This window comes from Lissotriton helveticus, chromosome 5_1, assembly GCF_964261635.1.
Source record: "Lissotriton helveticus chromosome 5_1, aLisHel1.1, whole genome shotgun sequence".
In the NCBI taxonomy this organism is placed as follows: Eukaryota; Metazoa; Chordata; class Amphibia; order Caudata; family Salamandridae; genus Lissotriton; species Lissotriton helveticus.
Window position 1 is genome coordinate 1,954,887,887 of NC_136065.1, and position 20,670 is coordinate 1,954,908,556.

The 20,670-nt window shown below is 49.2% G+C and overlaps 1 protein-coding gene across 1 annotated transcript in view; it reads left to right on the top strand.

Moving 5' to 3' along the window:
* The first annotated feature begins 17,024 nt into the window (after positions 1-17,024).
* Positions 17,025-20,670, top strand: part of CISD3 (CDGSH iron sulfur domain 3) — a 103,419-nt gene continuing 99,773 nt past the window's right edge. Inside the window, exon 1 of the mRNA XM_078645617.1 lies at positions 17,025-17,146. Within this exon, the coding sequence (XP_078501743.1) occupies positions 17,039-17,146 (108 nt within the window). The 5' untranslated portion in view covers positions 17,025-17,038. The remainder of the gene's footprint in view (positions 17,147-20,670) is intronic.

Here is a 20,670-nt window from a genome sequence, read left to right on the forward strand (position 1 = left end):
GCGCAAGTTTTAATTTAGTGAGGGCTATAGTACAATTGTGGTTGAACCACCCTTTGTTGCCGGATTGCTTGGACGTTGGTTTAGACGAGAGTAGTCCCTTGATTTTATCCAAAATTTGCTTAAAGTTGTCTAGGACTTCTTCGTGTTTTACCGAAAGGTCCAGGCATTTGATGATATTAGAATATGCCAGCTTAACCAACTTTTTAGTGATTTCACTCGGGTTAATTTTTTCCCATTTTATTGTATATCCGTTCTGTTTGCCTACTTCTAAATTATTCTGAGCGAGAGTGTTTACTATATCCAAATTTTGATGCTTATAATTAGATAATTGAAGATACAGCCTCAACGCAGAGTGGTCACTCAGAGAGCTATCAATAACCTGAAAGTCATTAGCCATCTCTAACAGTCCAGGTGACAAGAAGATGTAATCCACTGTGGTTTGGTGACCTCTACCCACATAGGTCGGAGCTAAACAGCATGAATCCGAGCTTGGGTGGTTTGCAATTTGCAAGTCCAGTTCGGAAAGCACGTTGTTTAGGGCGTTCCCCGCCTTACTATGTGTAAGATGTACTAATGGGAGGTCAAATTCATCCACAAACCCACAGCAGTGTGAATTCGCCAGTGGGCACGGGTGGAGGTTAAAATCCCCTCCCCATAATACGTGGTTTGCCCCATGGATGCCTTTCCACAAATAGAGTTGAGCTAATCTCTCATGAATGTCACTGAGAAGAGTCATAAATTGATCTTCATCTAAATTATTGTAGAAATTAATCAGGAGAATAGTCTCCTTGTTCGCAAAAGTAAGTAAAAGAATTTGGCAATTAAAATAAGTATGGATAGTGGTCACTTTTAATTGGTTCAAAGTATTCGCGATGTATGTTGTTAGCCCCCCTTTGGGCCTACCTATTATGCTACGGACCGCAGGGACAAAAAATGTTTTAAATCCTTGGAGGTGAAGCTCAGAAGTAGACCATGTCTCCTGCAAGCAGATTATATTATATTGTTCCAAAAAGTTTTGAGCCGACCCGTCCTCAATCTTGGTGCGCAGGCCTGCTACATTCCAAAAGAGAATGGGTATAGATAATGTGTCAACTTTTGATTCAATTTGATCTGTTAGTGCTGGGGAAGGGTTTATTATAGAGCTCTGCTGGGGAGAGCTTGGGTTAGCAGGTTCTATCTCAGTTGGTGGTCAATCGACCATCTCGAGCCCGCTAAATCTGTTAGTCGTCGGGATATTATACCATGGATCCCAACGGGGCGGTTCTCTATATGTCGTCCTTTGAATAGGGGGCCTCCATTCTCCCCATCCACCACCCTGCTGACGAGGTCCCACTAGTTGCCATGGGTAATCTTGATCGTAATGTCTAGGGGGCCCTTGATATCCAGTGTTATGGAAATCAGAGTGTTGGGGAACAGGAGCAGACCATAAGGGATCGTAGTCCTGGAAGAAGCCCTTCGGTTGTCTTGAGAGGGAGAAGAAAGAGAGTGGTTTGACGCTGATGCCTCCATTTACATTCGTATCTTCCCAGGAGCAGATATAGTCTGCAATACGAAGGTCCTCAAAGGTAATCAGGATACAGTCCCCGGGGATCGATTTTCTCACTTTACCCACCCATGGAATCCTGCGAACTGATAGGATCCTTCCATTACAAGTTGGAGGAAGGGGACGATTGTTCTGTAGCCAGTGTTGTACCTTATTTTTGAGAGACCAACCCGGTTCCACATTGTGATCCGCAGTTACTGGAACTCCGGTCATGACCGCTACATACGGCGAGGCCTCGGGTGGTAGATCCACTAGGGGTCGACCCTCCCCGGCACCTCTGGGGATATTTCTATGAGCTTTGGGGACCGAAGGATCAAGAGCGGATGATTGAGAGGCCGGTGTTTTTGATGTTACCTTGGTTATAGCCTTATTTGTAGCCGCTAAATTTGGAGCAGGTGAAATTAATGACTGGGAATTTTCTTTTGTCAAGGAGGTAGAAGCGTTGATCACTATGTTCGAAATACTCTTAGGGATCGGGCGGGAGGGTGTTGCAGCTTGGGTTACCTTGTTCTGGTCTGATACAGGTTTCTGAGGAACTTTTAGAGGCTGTATGGGAGGGGGATTTATGTGATTTTTCCCCCGTGTATTTTGAGCCCCTACTGGTTGGTTATGTTGTTGAAGTTTCACAAGTTTACCTATCTGCATCTCCAGTTGGGTTAATCTTTTTTCTAGTGGTTGAAGAGATTATTTGAATAAATCAGCGATCTTCTTTAAGAGCTGGGTGTTTTCAGCGTCTCCTAAACCCCTATTGGTAGGTAATGGAGTTGGATTCCAAGTCAATAAGGGAGGGGGTTTCATGCTCGTTGTGGTGTATTTAAGCGGTGACTACTAAATGTTCTACTCTGGGGGGTGGATTCTGGGGGGCACTTAATGTATGATGTAACATATTCAAGCTAGAGTTTATTTGATCGTCTTTTCTCTTGCTTATCGCGCCCTCCCGCCTTCCCCTTTCAAAAGAATTCTCTAAAGAGGTCATTTGAGTGGGGGTTTTTGGAAATAGGTCAGGGAATCTCTCCAGATCGGTGCTTAGCTGCGAGTCAGCAAGTTGAGAGACGGATAAATCCACATTATTTGGCAGACTTTGCCTCCCACAGCTCTCCCTTTCCCCTTCCTTGTTTTTCCCTGCAGCGACTGGGGTTCTTGCATCAGCCAGGTTACCCAGGGAGGATCTCTTGGCAAATGCGAGGTCTAAAGATACTCTCTCTTCTATCAGTGATATGCTTTGGTCTATGAATGTGTTCGCCTTAGTTATAAACTCATCCATAGGACCAAGCAATTTTCCCACGCTGCCCGGGGCCTTGGATTTATTCCCTCTGGTGACTACCATCTTGCTAAGATAACTATAAAAACGAACAAGTAATAATTTATAAGTAAAGATAAAAAGGGAATAGCCCAGTCCAGTCTCGATAGTCCTCGAACGGCCTCAAACGGCCCGCTCTTTGCCCGGTCTTCGCCCCGAGCTCCGCCCCGGGCGCGTCCCGCGTCGCGGTGGAGCTCACGCCAATAAAGTACGTAGGAGCAGGGGGCGTGGCCGCCGGGGGAAGAGGCACCAGCTGTGCTGAGTGGAGAATGCTGGTCCTCGCAGTCCCCCGGTAGGCTTCAAAGCAAAGGATACGCCGATAGTCCTCCACCTGACTGCAGCTTGCTGGGAGCGAGTTAGCTCTCCGCCGACTGCTGAGCCGCTCACACCAGCAGCGACAGCCTCAGGGAGCAGGTAAACTAGCAGGCGTCCAAGAAGCAATCCTCGTGACAGGAATAATCCAGCAATGAGCGGCACCCGCAAAGCGGGTGTCGCGAAAAGTGATGAGGGCTCGAGTCAGAGGGCGTGGCCGCCGGGGGAAGAGGCACCAGCTGTGCTGAGTGGAGAATGCTGGTCCTCGCAGTCCCCCGGTAGGCTTCAAAGCAAAGGATACGCCGATAGTCCTCCACCTGACTGCAGCTTGCTGGGAGCGAGTTAGCTCTCCGCCGACTGCGGAGCCGCTCACACCAGCAGCGACAGCCTCAGGGAGCAGGTAAACGAGCAGGCGTCCAAGAAGCAATCCTCGTGACGGGAATAATCCAGCAATGAGCGGCACCCGCGAAGCGGGTGTCGCGAAAAGTAATGAGGGCTCGAGTTAGAGGGCGTGGCCGCCGGGGGAAGAGGCACCAGCTGTGCTGAGTGGAGAATGCTGGTCCTCGCAGTCCCCCGGTAGGCTTCAAAGCAAAGGATACGCCGATAGTCCTCCACCTGACTGCAGCTTGCTGGGAGCGAGTTAGCTCTCCGCCGACTGCGGAGCCGCTCACACCAGCAGCGACAGCCTCAGGGAGCAGGTAAACGAGCAGGCATCCAAGAAGCAATCCTCGTGACGGGAATAATCCAGCAATGAGCGGCACCCGCGTAGCGGGTGTCGCGAAAAGTAATGAGGGCTCGAGTCAGGGGCGTGGCTGCCGGGGGAAGAGGCACCAGCTGTGCTGAGTGGAGAATGCTGGTCCTCGCAGTCCCCCGGTAGGCTTCAAAGCAAAGGATACGCCGATAGTCCTCCACCTGACTGCAGCTTGCTGGGAGCGAGTTAGCTCTCCGCCGACTGCGGAGCCGCTCACACCAGCAGCGACAGCCTCAGGGAGCAGGTAAACGAGCAGGCGTCCAAGAAGCAATCCTCGTGACGGGAATAATCCAGCAATGAGCGGCAATGAGTGGGATGTATAAATGTGCCATACTCTGATCTTTTATTTCTAAAGCCATTTCTGTCCACACTTTGTTAAAAAGCTGGTGTTTTATGTCATGTGTACCTAAAATTGCCACCTGACCGACCAGCATCACTAGTATTTTGATGTCCTGGCCGGTACAAAAAAAACCAAAAATTACCTGAAGCAGGTATTTTTTTGCCTTTATCTGTATATACTTAAAACAGCAAATATAAATTGGAAACGCTTAGAAAACGTGTATACTTTTAAAGCTGTACTAGAGCTGTGTTACTGATTGATGTGATGAGTCAGCGCACCAGCTCTGTCTCGCTACCCTGAGAGAGTCAAGTGCTGGAGAGGAGTACTTGGTTATCCAGTTTTGGGTCCCTTAGTACTGAGGCCCCAGACACCAGTGAGGGAACACTCCAGTTGATGCGATTGGAGCGCAGTTACCCCTGAGTGCCCTGGTGCCCAGGAAGCCGGGTCTAACAGCGACCCAAGCCAATGCGGAGACTGGTCCGTCAACTATCAAGTGTCTCGCTGTCATTCTTGCCAAGAAGAAAGACGAGGAACACAACCGTCTACCAAGCGGACACCTCGTCAGATGAGGAAGGAGAGACATACCTAGTCTCTTTCACCCAGGCCCTGAAAAGACGGAGGCATCCCCAACACTGGTGCATGCTACTGATAGCAGGGTCAGAAGTCAATGGAGTGATAGACATGGGAGCATCTGTCACCGTCATGGGAATCCAACAATACAACAAGTTGAAGCCCAAGCCAGAGCTGTGACCCTCAAAGACCATGATCTTTGCCTATGGGAGTGATTCGCCATTACCCCTCTGAGGCAAAATGACTGTGCCTGTGCGGTCCAAAGACACCGAAAGCACGGTCGACATCCATGTCATCAACCAAGAGGCAGACACACTGCTGAGCAGCCACGCACCAGAAGACCTAGGGCTAGTGAAGTTCGCCTGAAGCATACAATATGACCAAACCACAGAACTGCTCACTCAATTTAAAGGTCTGTTTGAGGAGCTTGGATGGATAAAAAAGTCTCCAATCAAACTGCACATAGACCCAACCGTCATGTTGACGGCACTGAGATGCAGGAGGATTCCCTTCCACCTCAGACTGCTAGTGGAAGAAGAGCTGCAGAAGCTAGTAGATCAAGGTGTTATAGAGACGGTCTCCAGGCCCACACCATGGGTGTCCCCCATGGTGCTCGCTGAAAAGCATCACCAACCAGGGAAAATAATACTCTGCATTGACATGCGCCTAGCCAACAAGGCCATTCAGTGTGAACTCCACATTACGCCTATTTATTTATTTATTTATTTGTGTCTCTTAAAGCGCGCAGCTACCCCTACGGGGTGTCCCGGCGCTAAGTGATTGCAGATCTCAAAAAGGGACCAGAGATGGGTAGTTAACGGCAGAACAGGAAGGTTTTCAGAGCGCGGCGAAATTCTTGTTCGGTTTTGCTCATGCGTAATTTAAAAGGCAGCCTGTTCCACCGCTGGGCCACGCCTAGTTCAAAAGTTCTTCCTCCAGAACGAGAATCTCGGAATGACCAATAGGCCTTTGGAATTGTAGCGTAAGGAGAGTGAATTACAGTAAGGACGAAGAATTGATCTGAGGTGAGCAGATCCATTACCCTGGGTAGAACGGTAGGCGAGTGTCATTGCCTTGAATTCAATGCGTTTGTTCATGGGGAGCCAATGTAAGTCATGAAGGTAGGAAGAGATGGAGTGTCTCCGGGGGAGACCACCTATCAATCGGGCAGCAGCATTTTGGGCGGTTTGAAGTTTGTGACAGAGGCCAGCTGAAAGTCCTAGATAAAGTCCATTAGCTTGGTCCAGATGGGAGATGATCAACGCGTGGACTATTGTCTTTCTGTGATCACATGAAAGGTAATTAATCAGTTTTCTTAAAATTTTAATCTTGGAAAAACAGGCAGCTACGACTGATTGGACTTGACAGCTCAAGGATAGCTGTTGGTCCCAGGGGGGCTGGACTCAGATCAACCGGCCACCAGATGTTAGGGTCTAAAGGAGATGGTTGATTAAAAAACAGCACTTCCGTCTTGGTAGCATTCAGTCTTAAGGAGTTGCGATCCATCCAATGCGCGATGTCTCGAATACAGGATTTGAGGGGATCAAAAGTGATAGTGGAGGGGTTATCAAAGGTAAAAAGCAGCTGAATATCAACCGCATAGGATGTAGTTTTGATGCCAGTTTTAGAAATCATCTCAGCTAGCAGGGAAAAATAAACATTGAAAAGTAAAGGGCTTAATGAGGAGCCCTGGGGGACACCCCATTTCAATGGCTTAGGGGAAGACTTAAAAGGGGGGGTGTGCACTAGTTGAGTGCGGTTAGATAGGAAAGAACTAATCCATTTGAGTACCTTGCCCTGGATTCCAATGGATTTCAGACGATCCAGAAGGATTGGATGAGAGACGGTGTCTAATGCTGCTGATAAATCCAGCAGCACCAACACCGCTCGCGATCCTCTATCTAGAGCCCATCGCACGGAGTTCAAGTTCAAGTTCAAGTTCGGGCATTTATATAGCGCACTACTCACCCAGAGGGTCTCAAGGCGCTAGAGGGAGGGGTTCACTATTTGTCGAATAGCCAGGTTTTCAGTTCTTTTCTGAAGGAGATGTGGTTCTGAGTAAGGCGGAGGTGGGTGGGGAGTGAGTTCCATGTCTTGGCAGCCAGGAAGGAGAATGATCTGCCACCCATGGTGGTTTTTCGGATGCGCGGGACTGCAGCGAGGGCTTGATTGAATGATCTTAGTTGGCGGGTGGGAATGTAGAAGGACAGTCGGGTGTTGAGGCATTCGGGTCCCAGATTATAAAGGGCCTTGTGTGCGTGGGTAAGAAGGCGGAAAGTAATTCTCTTGTTGACGGGAAGCCAGTGGAGGTTTTTTAGGTGTCCGGTGATGTGTTCTTGGCGCGGGATGTCTAATATGAGTCTCGCTGACGCGTTTTGGATACGCTGGAGCTTTTTCTGCAATTTTGTTGGAATTCCGGCGTAAAGTGTGTTGCCATAGTCTAGTCGACTCGTGACCAGTGCATGGGTGACAGTCTTTCTTGTCTCGAGGGGGATCCAGCGGAAGATCTTTTTGAGGATGCGAAGGACGTTGAAGCAGGAGGACGATACGGCGTTGACTTGTCTGGACATTGAGAGAGAGGAGTCTAGAATGAAGCCAAGGTTACGTGCATGGTCTGTGGGTGTGGGTGCTGATCCCAAGGCAGAAGGCCACCAAGAGTCGTCCCAAGCTGAGGGGGAGGATCCTAGGATGAGCACCTCCGTTTTGTCTGAGTTGAGTTTTAGACGGCTCTGTTTCATCCATTCGGCTACTTCTTTCATACCTTCGTGAAGATTGGTTTTGGCGGTGTTGGGGTCTTTGGTGAGGGAAAGGATTAGCTGGGTGTCGTCGGCGTAGGAGATGATGTTGAGGTTGTGTTGACGTGCGATGGAGGCGAGAGGACTCATGTAGACGTTGAAGAGGGTGGGACTGAGTGAGGAACCTTGAGGTACGCCACAGATGACTTCGGTGGGCTCAGAGTAGAATGGGGGGAGTCGGACTCTCTGGGTTCTCCCAGCTAGGAAAGAGATGATCCAGTCCAAGGCTTTTCCTTGAATGCCGATGTTGTTGAGGCGTTGTATGAGGGTGCTGTGACAGACAGTGTCGAAGGCGGCGGAGAGGTCGAGTAGAATGAGGGCCACTGTTTCTTCGTTGTCTAGGAGTGCTCGGATGTCGTCGGTCGCCGCAATGAGGGCGGTTTCGGTGCTGTGTTTGGCTCGAAAGCCGTTCTGTGAGGGATCCAGGGAGTTGTTGGATTCAAGGAAGGCGGCGAGTTGGCTGTTGACGGCTTTCTCGATGACTTTGGCCGGGAAAGGGAGGAGGGATATGGGTCGGTAGTTTTTCAGTTCTGAGGGGTCTGCTGTGGGTTTTTTCAGAAGGGCGCTGAGTTCGGCGTGTTTCCAGATTTCTGGAAAGGTGGCAGAGTTGAAAGAGCAGTTGATGACATCGCGGAGTTGGGGAGCGATGATGGAGTCAGCTTTGTTGAAGATGTAGTGGGAACAGGGGTCAGAAGGCGAGCCAGAGTGGATTGAGTTCATGAGGCGAATGGTGTCTTCAGTGGTGATTGGGTTCCATGAGCTGAGGTTGTTAGTTGGAGGGGTGGGATCTGGAGGGGTGGGGCGGGTTGGTCACTGGGAGTATTCTTGAAGCTGTTGTGGATGTCGGCAATTTTGTTGTAGAAGAAGGAGGATAGCGCATCGCAGAGGTCTTGGGAGTTAGTGATGTCGTTGGATGCTGCGGAAGGGTTGGTGAATTCTTTGACGATATTGAAGAGTTCCTTGCTGTTATGAGAATTGTTGTCGAGACGGTCCTTGAATGCTGATTTCTTGGCGGATCGAATCAGTTGGTGGTGTTTGCGGGTGGCTGTCTTGAGGGAGGCCATGTTGTCTGGGGTTGGTTCTTTTCTCCAATTCTTCTCCAGGGTGCGGCATGTCTTCTTGGATTTTTTAAGGTCATCGTTGAACCAGGGAGCCTTTTTGCTGGATGATTTCAACTGGTGTTTTTTCAGGGGTGCTAGTTCGTCCGCACTGTGGGTAATCCATTGCCTGAGGTTGGTGGCCGCTTGGTCTGGGTCCATTGCTAGGGTGGGAGGGTTTTGGTTGAGTGATGTGAGGAGTTGGTCGCTGGTGATTTTATTCCATTTTCTCCGGGGAATGGGTTGTGGGCGGTTGTGGGATAGGGTGGTTTTGTAGTTGAAGTGAACACAGCTGTGATCCGTCCAGTGGAGAGCTGTAGTGCGATCGAAGGAGATGTGCTTGCTGGAGGTGAAGATAGGGTCGAGTGTGTGTCCGGCTGTGTGAGTGGGGGTGTCAACAAGTTGTTTGAGTCCGAGATTGGACAGGTTGTCCAGAAGGGTGGTGGTGTTGTTGTCGAGTATGTTTTCAAGGTGGTAGTTGAGGTCTCCTAGAAGAATGTAGTTCTCGGAGGCGAGGGCGTGCGGGCTGATGAAGTCTGTGATGTCGTCGCTGAATTGAGATCGGGTGCCTGGAGGCCTGTATATGAGGGTGCCTCTAAGGGTGGTCCTGGGGTCGGTGTGGATCTGAAAATGGAGATGTTCGGCGGTTACAAGATTGTCGTCAGAGCTGGTTGTGATTTTGATGGTGTTTCTATGGACGATGGCGATGCCTCCTCCAGTTTGATTGATGCGGTCTTTTCGAATGATCTTGTAAGTGTCCGGTATGGCTATGGCGATGTCGGGGGCAGAAGATGCGTTCATCCATGTTTCAGTAAGGAAGGCGATGTCAGGTGACGCAGTGTCAATTAGGTCCCAGAGTTCTGTTGCATGTCTGTGGACCGAGCGGGTGTTCAGTAGGATGCATTTCAGGCTGTTGAGTTTGGATCTGTGTGTGGAGGAAGTGGGTTTGGTGAGGGTCCTGAAGCAGTAGAACTTGCAAGAGAGGCAGGCGAATGGGCCGTGGGTACGTCCTGGGGAAGCTACGCAGCATAGTAGGGTGCGTCCGGGGTTGAGGGCGAGGAGAGTAGCGGCATCATATGTGACTCTAGAGGGTTGGGCGCGGCGGGGACCAGGGGGTCTGGCGCTGGGCGCGGTCCAGGCGCGGACGGGCGTAGACGGGCTTACCTTTGGCGAACCTTCGGCGTGGCCGTAGCGCGTGGACGCTGCGCGTGGGCGCATCTGTCATTAAAAGCACTTCGAGGGGGGGAGGGGCGTGGGAGGGGCAGCAGGGAGGCGGGAGCGGTGCGAGGAGGAAGGGCTCAGATAACAACAAACAAAATGGAGGTAGTGAAAGGTCGAGTGAGGCTGGGGCACTGATAAAATGTTCACAAGCGCTTTTAAACAGGCAGCTTTAATGTTAACAGATAGAGCGCAGCTCCGTTTCCATCGCGCTGATTAAGTGGCATAAACTATGCTACGCTGCAGATTACCAGAAACGCTGTAGCGTTATTAAGTGGCACAAACTAAGCAGACTGAAAAATACACCACAAGCGCTAATACAAATGCACAATCAGAAGCGCTAATGCCAATGCACAACTGAATTACAGACACACAGATGGTCGGAGGTCAATGTAAGAGTAACGATACCACCAGGAGCCAGGGAGCGTGGGAGCGACCGTGTCTGACGAAGTCAGGGCGGTCAGAGCTGTGCTTCCTACGGGGTCTACAGTAAGGGTCAGTGGGTGGGAGGGGCAGCAGGGAGGCGGGAGCGGTGCGAGGAGGAAGGGCTCAGATAACAACAAACAAAATGGAGGTAGTGAAAGGTCGAGTGAGGCTGGGGCACTGATAAAATGTTCACAAGCGCTTTTAAACAGGCAGCTTTAATGTTAACAGATAGAGCGCAGCTCCGTTTCCGTCGCGCTGATTAAGTGGCATAAACTATGCTACGCTGCAGATTACCAGAAACGCTGTAGCGTTATTAAGTGGCACAAACTAAGCAGACTGAAAAATACACCACAAGCGCTAATACAAATGCACAATCAGAAGCGCTAATGCCAATGCACAATTGAATTACAGACACACAGATGGTCGGAGGTCAATGTAAGAGTAACGATACCACCAGGAGCCAGGGAGCGTGGGAGCGACCGTGTCTGACGAAGTCGCTCCCACTATGAGGGCCGACTCCGTGCTGTATCCTCTACGAAAACCATGTTGGGAATCGTGAAAAAGATCATGGGTCTCAATGAAACTCACAATTTGCTGATGTGCGAGCCGTTCAACTATTTTGGCCGGGGCCGGGAGGAGGGATATTGGCCTGTAATTAGCCGGCTTACCAGGATCGGAGTTGGCTTTTTTTAAAAGAGGAACGCTGTAGGCTTGTTTCCATTCTTCCGGGTAATGACCTGTGCTAAGGGAAGCGTTCCATATTGTGTTGAGGTGGGGGTTGAGAAGAGGGGCCAAAACTTTAAATTGTTTGACTGGCCAGGGTTTCCCTGGGATCCAGATCTGCATCTAAGCAGCTCCTGTAAGGAGGCCTCTTCTGATATGATAGCAAAATCAGTGAGGATAGGACCGGAAGTGGTAATATCGGTACAATTCTCAGTATGATCAATACTATTACTGATGGGGAATGAGGCCTGTATCTGAGCAATCTTGTCCTCAAAAAATTCGGACTACTGGGAACAAAGTTCTTGAGAAGTAGGTTGTTGACAAATCAGAGCCTGAGGGTCAGTAAAGGATCTGACGATGGAGAAAAATTCTCGTGGGGCGTTGCTAGCATTGTTAATTTTCTCCGCTAAGAAACCTCTTTTGTGCTTTATAATTTGTTTTCGATAATCTTTAAGGGCTTTACGATACGTCAATTTGGATTCTGCAGAATACCCAGATCTCCAACGCCTTTCCAATATTTTACAGAGTGATTTTTGTTGACGTAACTCGTCAGAGTTACCAGGGGGCTGCAGGTGAAGCCCTAAAGGTCTTTATTAATCTAATGGGGGCTAAACCATCAATTGCATTAGTAATCCAGGTGTTCAAATTGGTGATACAAGAGTCCAAATTGATAGAGGGGGGGGGACTGCTGTCTTTAAGATGCCCTTCCATAGAGGACAAGGAGATTTTACTCAAATTTCTTCCTTGTACTCATGGAATGGAAATAGGACTGTCTAGGCGGGTCAAACGGATGGAAAAAGGGACTAGACAATGATCTGACCAGATAACTGGAAGAGGGGCTTCTATTATTATATCTGGAAGATTGCACAGAATTAAATCCAGAATATGACCTGCCTTGTGGGTGGGATAAGTGACCAACTATCTCAGGTTACAGGCAGCCAGAGAAGATAAAAAAAATTAGAGCTGGCTGAGCAAGAGAGGTCGTCAATATGTAAATTGCAATCTCCGAGAACCGAGAAGTTAGCGTACCGGGCACAGGACTGGGTGATGTAATCTAAAAGTGCAGGGAGGTGAGAGGGGCTAAAGGAAGGGGGTCTATATAAAAGGAAGCCGGAGAAGGATACAGAAGCCGAAAATTTCACGCAAAAAGGAAGCCCATCGATACTGTCGATAGGGTCAAAAGTCCCGGACGAGATGGCCCACTTATTTTTATAGATAATGGCCACCCACCCCCCTTTTTACCGCCTTGACGGTTAGCACAAATAATGCTATAGCCCTCTGGGATAGCCAAAGAAATGGCAGGGTTGGTATCTTCCGAGAGCCATGTCTCGGTCAAATACAGAAGGTCCCAGTCATTATCTGATAGAGATTGGTGTATGTCGAGAGAGTGCTTGACTAACGACCGGCAGTTAATCAGAGCCAGTTTAATGTATATAGGCAAGTTGGGAGCCTACCATGGACGACATTGTGGCTGACCTGAACGGATCCAGGTGGTTTTCGAAATTAGACCTGAAAGCAGGCTATCACCAGCTGGAGCTTGCGAAAGAAACCCGGGACATAACCACATTCAGCACACACCTAGGACTCCAAAGGTACAAACGCCTGAATTTCTGCGTATCTTCAGCCGCCGAAATTTTCCAAAATGCAGTGAAAGTTATCCTGGTCAGGCTGGTGGGTGTACTAAACGTGAGTGATGACATCCTCATCCACTCAAGACTCCAGGACCATGGGTTCACCTTACATCTTCTAATAGAATTCTTCGGCTACACGTTCACACGGTGGGAATCCAGGTCAACCCCCGTAAATCCCAGGCCATCAAACTGCCGCAGCACCCCTCATAGTAGCCGAAGTTCGCAGCTTCCTTGGAATAGCCACATACTGTGGCCGCTTCATCCCGGACCTAGCCACCATCGCCGAGCCACTCCGAAATTTCACATGAACCGATGCAATGTGGCAATGGGGCCCGGCTGAAGAAGCAGCCGTTCAAGCAGTCAATATTGCTCTCCTCGATCACACCAGGCTGGTGTATTTATACCCCGCCAAACGGACCAAAATACTAGGAGACGCCAGCCCCGTAGGCCTAGGGGCTGTCCTTACCCAGGAGCAAGAGCCAGGTCGGTGGGCTGCCCTAGCCTATGCCAGCAAGGCGCTCCCACTGACCGAGAAACAATATGCCCAGATTGAGAGGGGCGTGCCGGCATTTTTACCTGTACATTTGTGGGCACCTATTCAAGATCATTACGGACCATCACCCCCTGGTACCGTTATTTAAAGGATCAGCGCCCCAACCCCGCCACGCATCAAAAGCTGGGCCATTGGACTCCAGCAATACGAGATGGGCGTGGCAGAACCTGATACACATGTGGGGAGTCAGGAATGATCTGAGCGTTACCCAACAGGGGACCCTACTGAAAGGCTCTCGGATAATGATCCCAGCGTCACTCCAGTCGCGAGCGACTCGCCCAAGAAGGACACCAAGAGATACATGAGATGAAGGCCCGCATGCGGGAGAAAGTCTGGTTCCGGGTATGAATCCCTGTGACGACGAGACGTTCCGGAGGTGTCCCTCCTGTCAGATGACAAGTGACCCCGAAAGACCCGCGCCCTTCCACACCGAAGAACACGGGAAGACTCCATGGGAAAAGCTAAGCATGGACTTCGGGTGCTTCCCAGATGGCAGAGTTACTCTGGCCCTGATCGACAGCTACTCGAAGTACCCAGTTGTGGAGGAAGTCCCCTCAAGGGCCTTCTCCCACGTTGGCCCAGTGCTGGAAAAGATATTCGCCATGTTTGGATGCCCAGAAGAACTGCGAAGTGACAATGGACCCCTGCTCCAAGAGCACAAGGTCCAGGAGTTCATGCAAAGTCATGGCATCCGGCACAGACGCATCACCCCGCAATGGCCCCAAACCAACAGTGAGATCGAACGGTTTATGAGGACAATCAACAAAACCTACGTATCGCCGCGGCTGAGCAGGCCGACCCGGACCAGCACCTAAGGACATTCCTGCGGGAATATCGTAGCACCCCTCAAAGCTCCACGCGTCAGGCACCGTAGGTACTAATGTTCAATGGGACCCACCGCAATAGCCTCCTTATAGCCCCAGGGTGGACACCCCCTCCATTTGATGAAGAAGGCGCCCTAAGGAGTTAGCAACAACGCAACATCACTGCCAGCCAAACCCGAAGAGCTGTGTCTCGTCAGCTGCAACGAGGAGACACCGTCATTATGAGGGACCAGCGCTCCACACTTCACAATTCATAATTGAAGTAAACGACATAAAAGTCATGTTGCAAATGAATACATACAATTGTGTTTAAAGTCCTATTATCATGTCTAGACCTTTGCAGACTCTGAAAACAACAACAAATGGTCGGTATTTTTTTATAAAAATCTTTTTATTAATTGAAAAAACAAGAAAAACCAATGGCAGGTGCCTTTTCATCATGGAATAAGCAACAGTTATACAAACATATGGCGAGTAATCGACGGATAATCCCCATGGTAGAAGCTGAATCTTAAGATGGAAGTGGCGTGCGGCAGTATAAAATACAATAAGCATCAGTCCAAGCTAATCGACATTGTTCACAAGTCCACCACCCATAGGAACAGGATTAGCAAGAGTATGGCAAGTTCGAGTGGCAGGAGAGCGTAACACGATAGAACAGTGGACAAAACAACGACCGCTACCAGCTCGCAGCAATTAAAGGCAACACATTTTAGAAAATCTTGTAAACACAACCACCCCTAGGACCCGTCCACCAACCAAGTAGGATAACCCATCAGGAAGGCACCCAATATCAGGATATTAATAGGATTTTAAACATAAAAACGAAAACATAGACAATACAATAAACCCCTCCCCCCACCCTGCACCCCTGCACATGGCTTTCGCCTAACCCCAACTAGCAGTGTGCCTGTCGCCCCAACTAACTAAATTCTAAAAGTAGAAAATGGGGAAGGGCATTTCCATACGGGCTCCCGGTCCCCCTCCCCCCGCCAGAAGCAAGCAACCCCTGCGATGAAAACAAGATTCTATCCGAAAACACAGAAAAAGCAAATCAGGGGGAGCTGTAATACACCGCCCAACCTCCCGTGAGTCCAACAGTAACAATTCCCACATCCATTAAGGCCACAATATCAAACCCAGTCAATCGATCTCAGCCTTGGCCCTTCCGAACTATCATACGAACCCCTCCCGGTAGGACCACAGGAGAATCGAAGTGCGAAAAGAGTCCAGGTAAATTCAGTCCGAAACTAATCAAAAACGTTAAGTCTTTAAGAACAACATCCGCACAGAAAAGCTCCCTCATTGACGGAAAGTCCCAGTGCTGTTTCCTCCACAACCGTACTGTAACTGCCAGAGAGGGAAAAGATGTTGTTGCAGTCCGAGAACAGTTACCAACAGGAGTCTCCGGGAAGGGAACACCGATTAGTTCTCCCACAGTCAGCAGCGATGGTAGGCTTAACAATCCGTTCGAAGCACCAGGCTCGCGATCCTCCAATGCACTGACCAAAGGCTTCGACACCTCTTGTCGCACGGGGTCCTCGTCCGGAGTCAAAATGGTCATCGTGGGAATCTTAGCTAGTTGTAGTTCGTGCAGTGGAGCAGAGTCCAGTCTCACACACCCCGTCTCAAGTAGGCCCGCAATCATTTTGTGAACCAGGGCATCCACATGTGAATGAAGTGCCCCAATGGCTTCCAGTATGTTCTTCAGCGACAGCTCACGCTCCGTCCGGTCCATCACTCCTCACTCGGTACCGACCATATTCACTTCTCCCAGAGAGCCCAGTCTCTCCGGGGGAACAGACAAGAGCGGAACGGACGGCATCGGAGGGCGACTGATCGTTCTCCGCGGCAGCGATCTGTACTCCGCTACCGCGAGCGAAGACCCCGACCCACCGAACACCAGCGGGGGACAAACCGGGTCCACGGGATAGGGACCTCCGCCCACAGCCGCAGTCGTGCCACGTCACCTCTCCCTCAATGTTAGTCAATCAAAATGACCGCCGTCAAAATCGGGCAAAAACGACCTCCACTGCGATAGACCGGACCCTGCCTGATTCCCACGGCCGATGTTGTTCCACTGCAACCCGGCTGGGCCAGTACTCGAGGCCCCGGCTCTCCAGCTGGGCTAGGCCGCAAACTTTAACTCGACGTAACTCCGTCAACCAAGCCGGTAAAATGTTTGGGATTGCACCCTCGGAATGCACACCGGTTCATCCACACGGAGGTCGGGCGTAAAAACAGGATAATCGACAGAATCATCTGGCAGGAGACGGAGGTCGGCGGAGCCGGGAGCCTAAGCAGCCATCTTGTTTGCTAGCGTAGCTACTCCCGAATGGTCGGTATTTTAACGTGGAAAGGTGGCAACCCTATGTGTAACGATGATCTAAAACTTAAAGTATCTGGTGCATTACTGTGGTAAATAATCGAGAGCTATGCACAGTCCTACACAAAGGATAGGTATAACCGCTCCAAAACAGCCCAGTCCCCCCCCCTGTCTTCTTGTCTTCTGTATTTTACACTGAACTCTGTCCGTCCTTTCCTGGCTCACTTCCAGAACTAATACATCCCTTTTCATGTCCCTCAAGGAAGTTCTTTCAATATTGTAAATCTGTAATCTATGCCTGTACGATCTTCATCCTAATGTGTTTTTTGTTTTTTTGTGTGACTGCCTTCTATTGATTTATTTTAGTTTTGCTTCTTTCTCGTTTGCATATGTGACGTGTAAATATGTAAAATTATTCTCCTCGTGTAAAGTACTTGGTTCTATTGTGAAGCGCCCTGACACATTTGGGTAAAGTCCGCGCTATATAAAAATGCAATAAATAAACTTAAAATAAATAAATAAAATGCGGAGCTCTGACTTGTGTCTCCTGTGTGTATTGGGAAGTGACAATGGTCCTTCTACTCTTTCCACGGCTCCGTCCGTGCTCGTCCCTCTTCAATGTTCACAGCATGCAGAGTTCAGTTTTCTTCCTGAGCCTGTCAAGTATAGGTCGTGAGATGCTGTGGTTGGCGCTCAGTGTTGTCCGGCGGCCGCCCTTGGCTCTGACCTGGTGCCAGGTCAGTACCTTCATGCTGGTCGCAAAGCCGTCCCTTCTGCCGTTACCTCGAGCATACAGTATGTCCACGACAAGCCTGACGCTTTGGTGATTGTCCAGGCACTCCTCTGCTGCCCGCTCGCTTCGGGGGAGTTGTTACTTTCTCTATGGAAAATCACTAACCTCAGTTGTATTTTAAATCTCCTTTCTGACTGCTTTGCCCTCATGCCCTCCACTTGCACTCCAGCGGTGCTAAAGGTCAAGACTTTATTTTGCTTCAGATTTTGCATCCCTCGAACTCCAACTCTCCGAAGCTCCCACCACCCCAAAACGGCTTTCTTACTAGGTGGTCTTCTATCGACGCCCTCCCCTCCACTTTACTAACTCTCATGCCCACATCATACCTGAACTGGCCGCCCCCCACCCTGCGATTCACCCCTTTCTCCCTCTACCGCATCACATCTCACAGTGTGGTTCATGTCCCCTCTCCCGTGATGTCTACTGTTCTCCGCGGCCACATTACACTCCTCTTTCCCAGCTGTGCTTGTTCTCCTACTCGTATCTAGTCTATGGTTTACCGATCTTGTCCGGTGGACTATTTTGTAAGAGCCTTTTATTATGGACTTTTAGTGCACTCACCTATCTTGGGCTTGGGGCGTTCTTCCAAATGATTCTGAGCTTTCCATCATATTGGCAGTCTGAGATGTCTTATTATAGTTTATTGTGTGTGTTTCTGTTCTAGTGAAGAAGTGTCTTATTGAATTAACTAGCGTCCCATGAGTTTTTTGCTGTAAGATGTACTGGAAAGCATTAGCTAATTTATTGTGCTCCTTAGGAGCTTACACAATCGGTCCTTTTTCTGTCATTTTTGGATTAGTACAAGTGTTTGTGTGGTGTATTTTGGTCGCGTGTAATTTTGAGAACAAGCACGCAAGATCTTGCATAGATCTCCCCTATGCAAGAGCTATTGGCTTTGCCAATATGTTTCAACAAAGTTGTACTCGAGAGTGGCTAAAAGTTAGTAGTGTAAAGGGGGGTGGAGTGTCGGAAAGTGGAGTACAGTGGGGTGTTATGGAGTGGTGTACAGTAGAGTTGAGTGGCATTGAAAGAAGTGGAGTGTCATGGAGTAGCGTACATTGTTTTGGAGTGTTGTGGAGTGGAAGAGCATAGAGTTGAGTGCTGTAGAGGACAGTGTCAGAGGGGAGTAGTGTTGTGGAGTGGCGTGGTGTAGAGCAGAGCGGAGTAGTGTAGAGGGTATTGCGTAGAGGGCTGTAGAGTGGTGTGCAGCGGCGTGGATTGTCATAGTGGAGTGGCATAGAGTGAAGTGGAGTAGTGTGTCATGGAATAGAGTAAAGTGGCATAGAGGGAGTTGCCCAGGACGTCGTAGAGTGGAGTAGTGTCTTAGAATGGCATAGAGTGGAGTGGCATAGAGTAGACTGTTAGTGGAGCAGAGTTTAATGGAGTAGAGCACCAGATTGTGGAGTGGCCTAGAGTGAAGTGACATAAAGTACGTTTGTGCAAATTATTTTGGCATTGAGTGTATTGGTTTTGAGTAAAGTTGTTCATAGTTCATTGGTGTAGAGCAGGGTTCTCCAAAGTTGGTCCTTGAGGGCCAGCTGAATGCCAGATTTGTAGTATATCGCATTTTAGATAACTGTAGTTATCTTAAAACTTTGGCATGGATCCGGTCCTCCTGGACCGACTTTGGAGAACTCTGGCGTAGAGTGCAGTGGTGCAGGGCAGAGTGCAGTGTTGTGGAGTGCATTAGAGTGGTGTAGATCGGAGTGGTGCAGAGTAGCCTACAATGGCATAGAGTGCATTCATGCATAGTTGAGTATCAGAGTGCAGGGTCGTATGGAGGTATAGTGCAGTGCAGAGAGAAGTGGTGTAGAGTGACCTAGCTTGGAGCGGCATAGAGTGCAGTGGCATAGAGTAGAATTTTGTAGAGTATAGAGGTGTAAAGTGCAGTGGTACAAAGTAGTTGGCATAGTGTGCATTAGTTTTGAGTAAAGTGCATTGGTGGTCAGTGCAGCGGTTTGGAGTATAGTGGCATAACATAGATTGCCGTGGCCTGGCATAGAGTAGATTGTTTAAACGTAGAGTGGAGTGATGTAGGACAGGGTATAGTAGTCCAGAGTTGAGCGCAGTGGCATAGAGTAGAGTGGTGTAGGGTGGCACAGAATCAATTGCAGTGGTGTAGAGTGGAGTAGAGCGGCGAATAATGCAGTGGCAAAGAGTAGATTGTTTCAGAGTTGAGCAAAGTGGTGCAGTGTAGAGTGGAGTGGTATAGAGTAGTGGCATAGAGTGTATTGGTGTAGAGTTCAATGTTGCAGTCTGTAGTTGTGCAAAGTGACCTAGACTGGAGTGGTGTAGAGTGCAGTGTCATAGAGTGCAGTGGTGCACAATAGATTAGAGTGGTGTGAAGTGTATTAGCGTAGAGTGTCTCAGAGTAGAGTAAAGTGGCGCAGAGTAGAGTTGCATGGAGTTCAGTGGCAGAGAGTGCAGTGATGTAGTGAGCATTGGCATAGTGCAATGGTGTAGATTATAGTGGTGTAGAGAAGATTGGTATTAGAATGCATTGGCGTAGAATGTATTGGTTTTGAGTAAAGTGATGTAAAGAGCTGTGGTGTGCAGAGTACAGCGGCAGCAAATTGAGCGGGGTAGAGTGGATTGGCGCATAGTGGAATAGAGAAGTTTAGACTGCAGCGGCATAGAACAGATTGCTTCAGAGTTGCGTAGAGTGAAGTGGTATAGAGTAGAGTGTCATAGAGTGCTGTTGTGCAGAGTAGCTTAGTGGATTGCCGTAGAGTGGAGCAATGCAGAGTAGAATGGCAGGGAGAGCAGTGTTGCAGAATAGAGTGAGCTAGAGTAAAGTGGCATAAGAGTGTAGAGTCAGAGTAGAATTGTGTAGTCCATTGGCATAGAGTAGAAGGTTACAGTGGCATAGAGTGCATTGGTGTTGAGTGTAGTCATGCAGAGTAGAGTGTTGTAGAGTGGTGAAGAGAGCACTGACATAGAGAGCAGTGGTTCAGGGTAGTATACAGTGACGTAGAGTGTAGTGACATAGAGCGCAATGGTGTAGAGTGACGTAACTTGCGGTGGCATATAGTAGAATATTGTAGAGTATAGTGGTGTAAAGTGCAGTGGTGCAAAGTAGTTGACAAAGGAAAAGTGGTGTAGTGTGCATTGATTTTGACTAAAGTGGTGTAGAGTGAATGGGTTTAAAGTACTGTCGTTTAGAGTGGTGTGGTGTAGAGTGCAGTGGCACAGAGTGGTGCGGCTTAGAGTGCAGTGACGTAAAGTCGACCGTTTCTGAGTGAAGTGGTGCGGTGCAGGGTAGCGTGCTGTGGCTTAGAGTGGAGTGGTGCATCGTTGATTGGGTAGAGTGGAGTGGCCTAAGAGTGCAGTAATGTAGAGTTGTGTAGAGTGCATTCGCATAGTGTACAGGGCTGCAGTGATGTAGAGTGGAGTCATGCAGAGTAGAGTGGTGCAGAGTGCAGTGACATAGTACAGTGGTGCAGAGAACAATACAGTGACCGTGTGCTG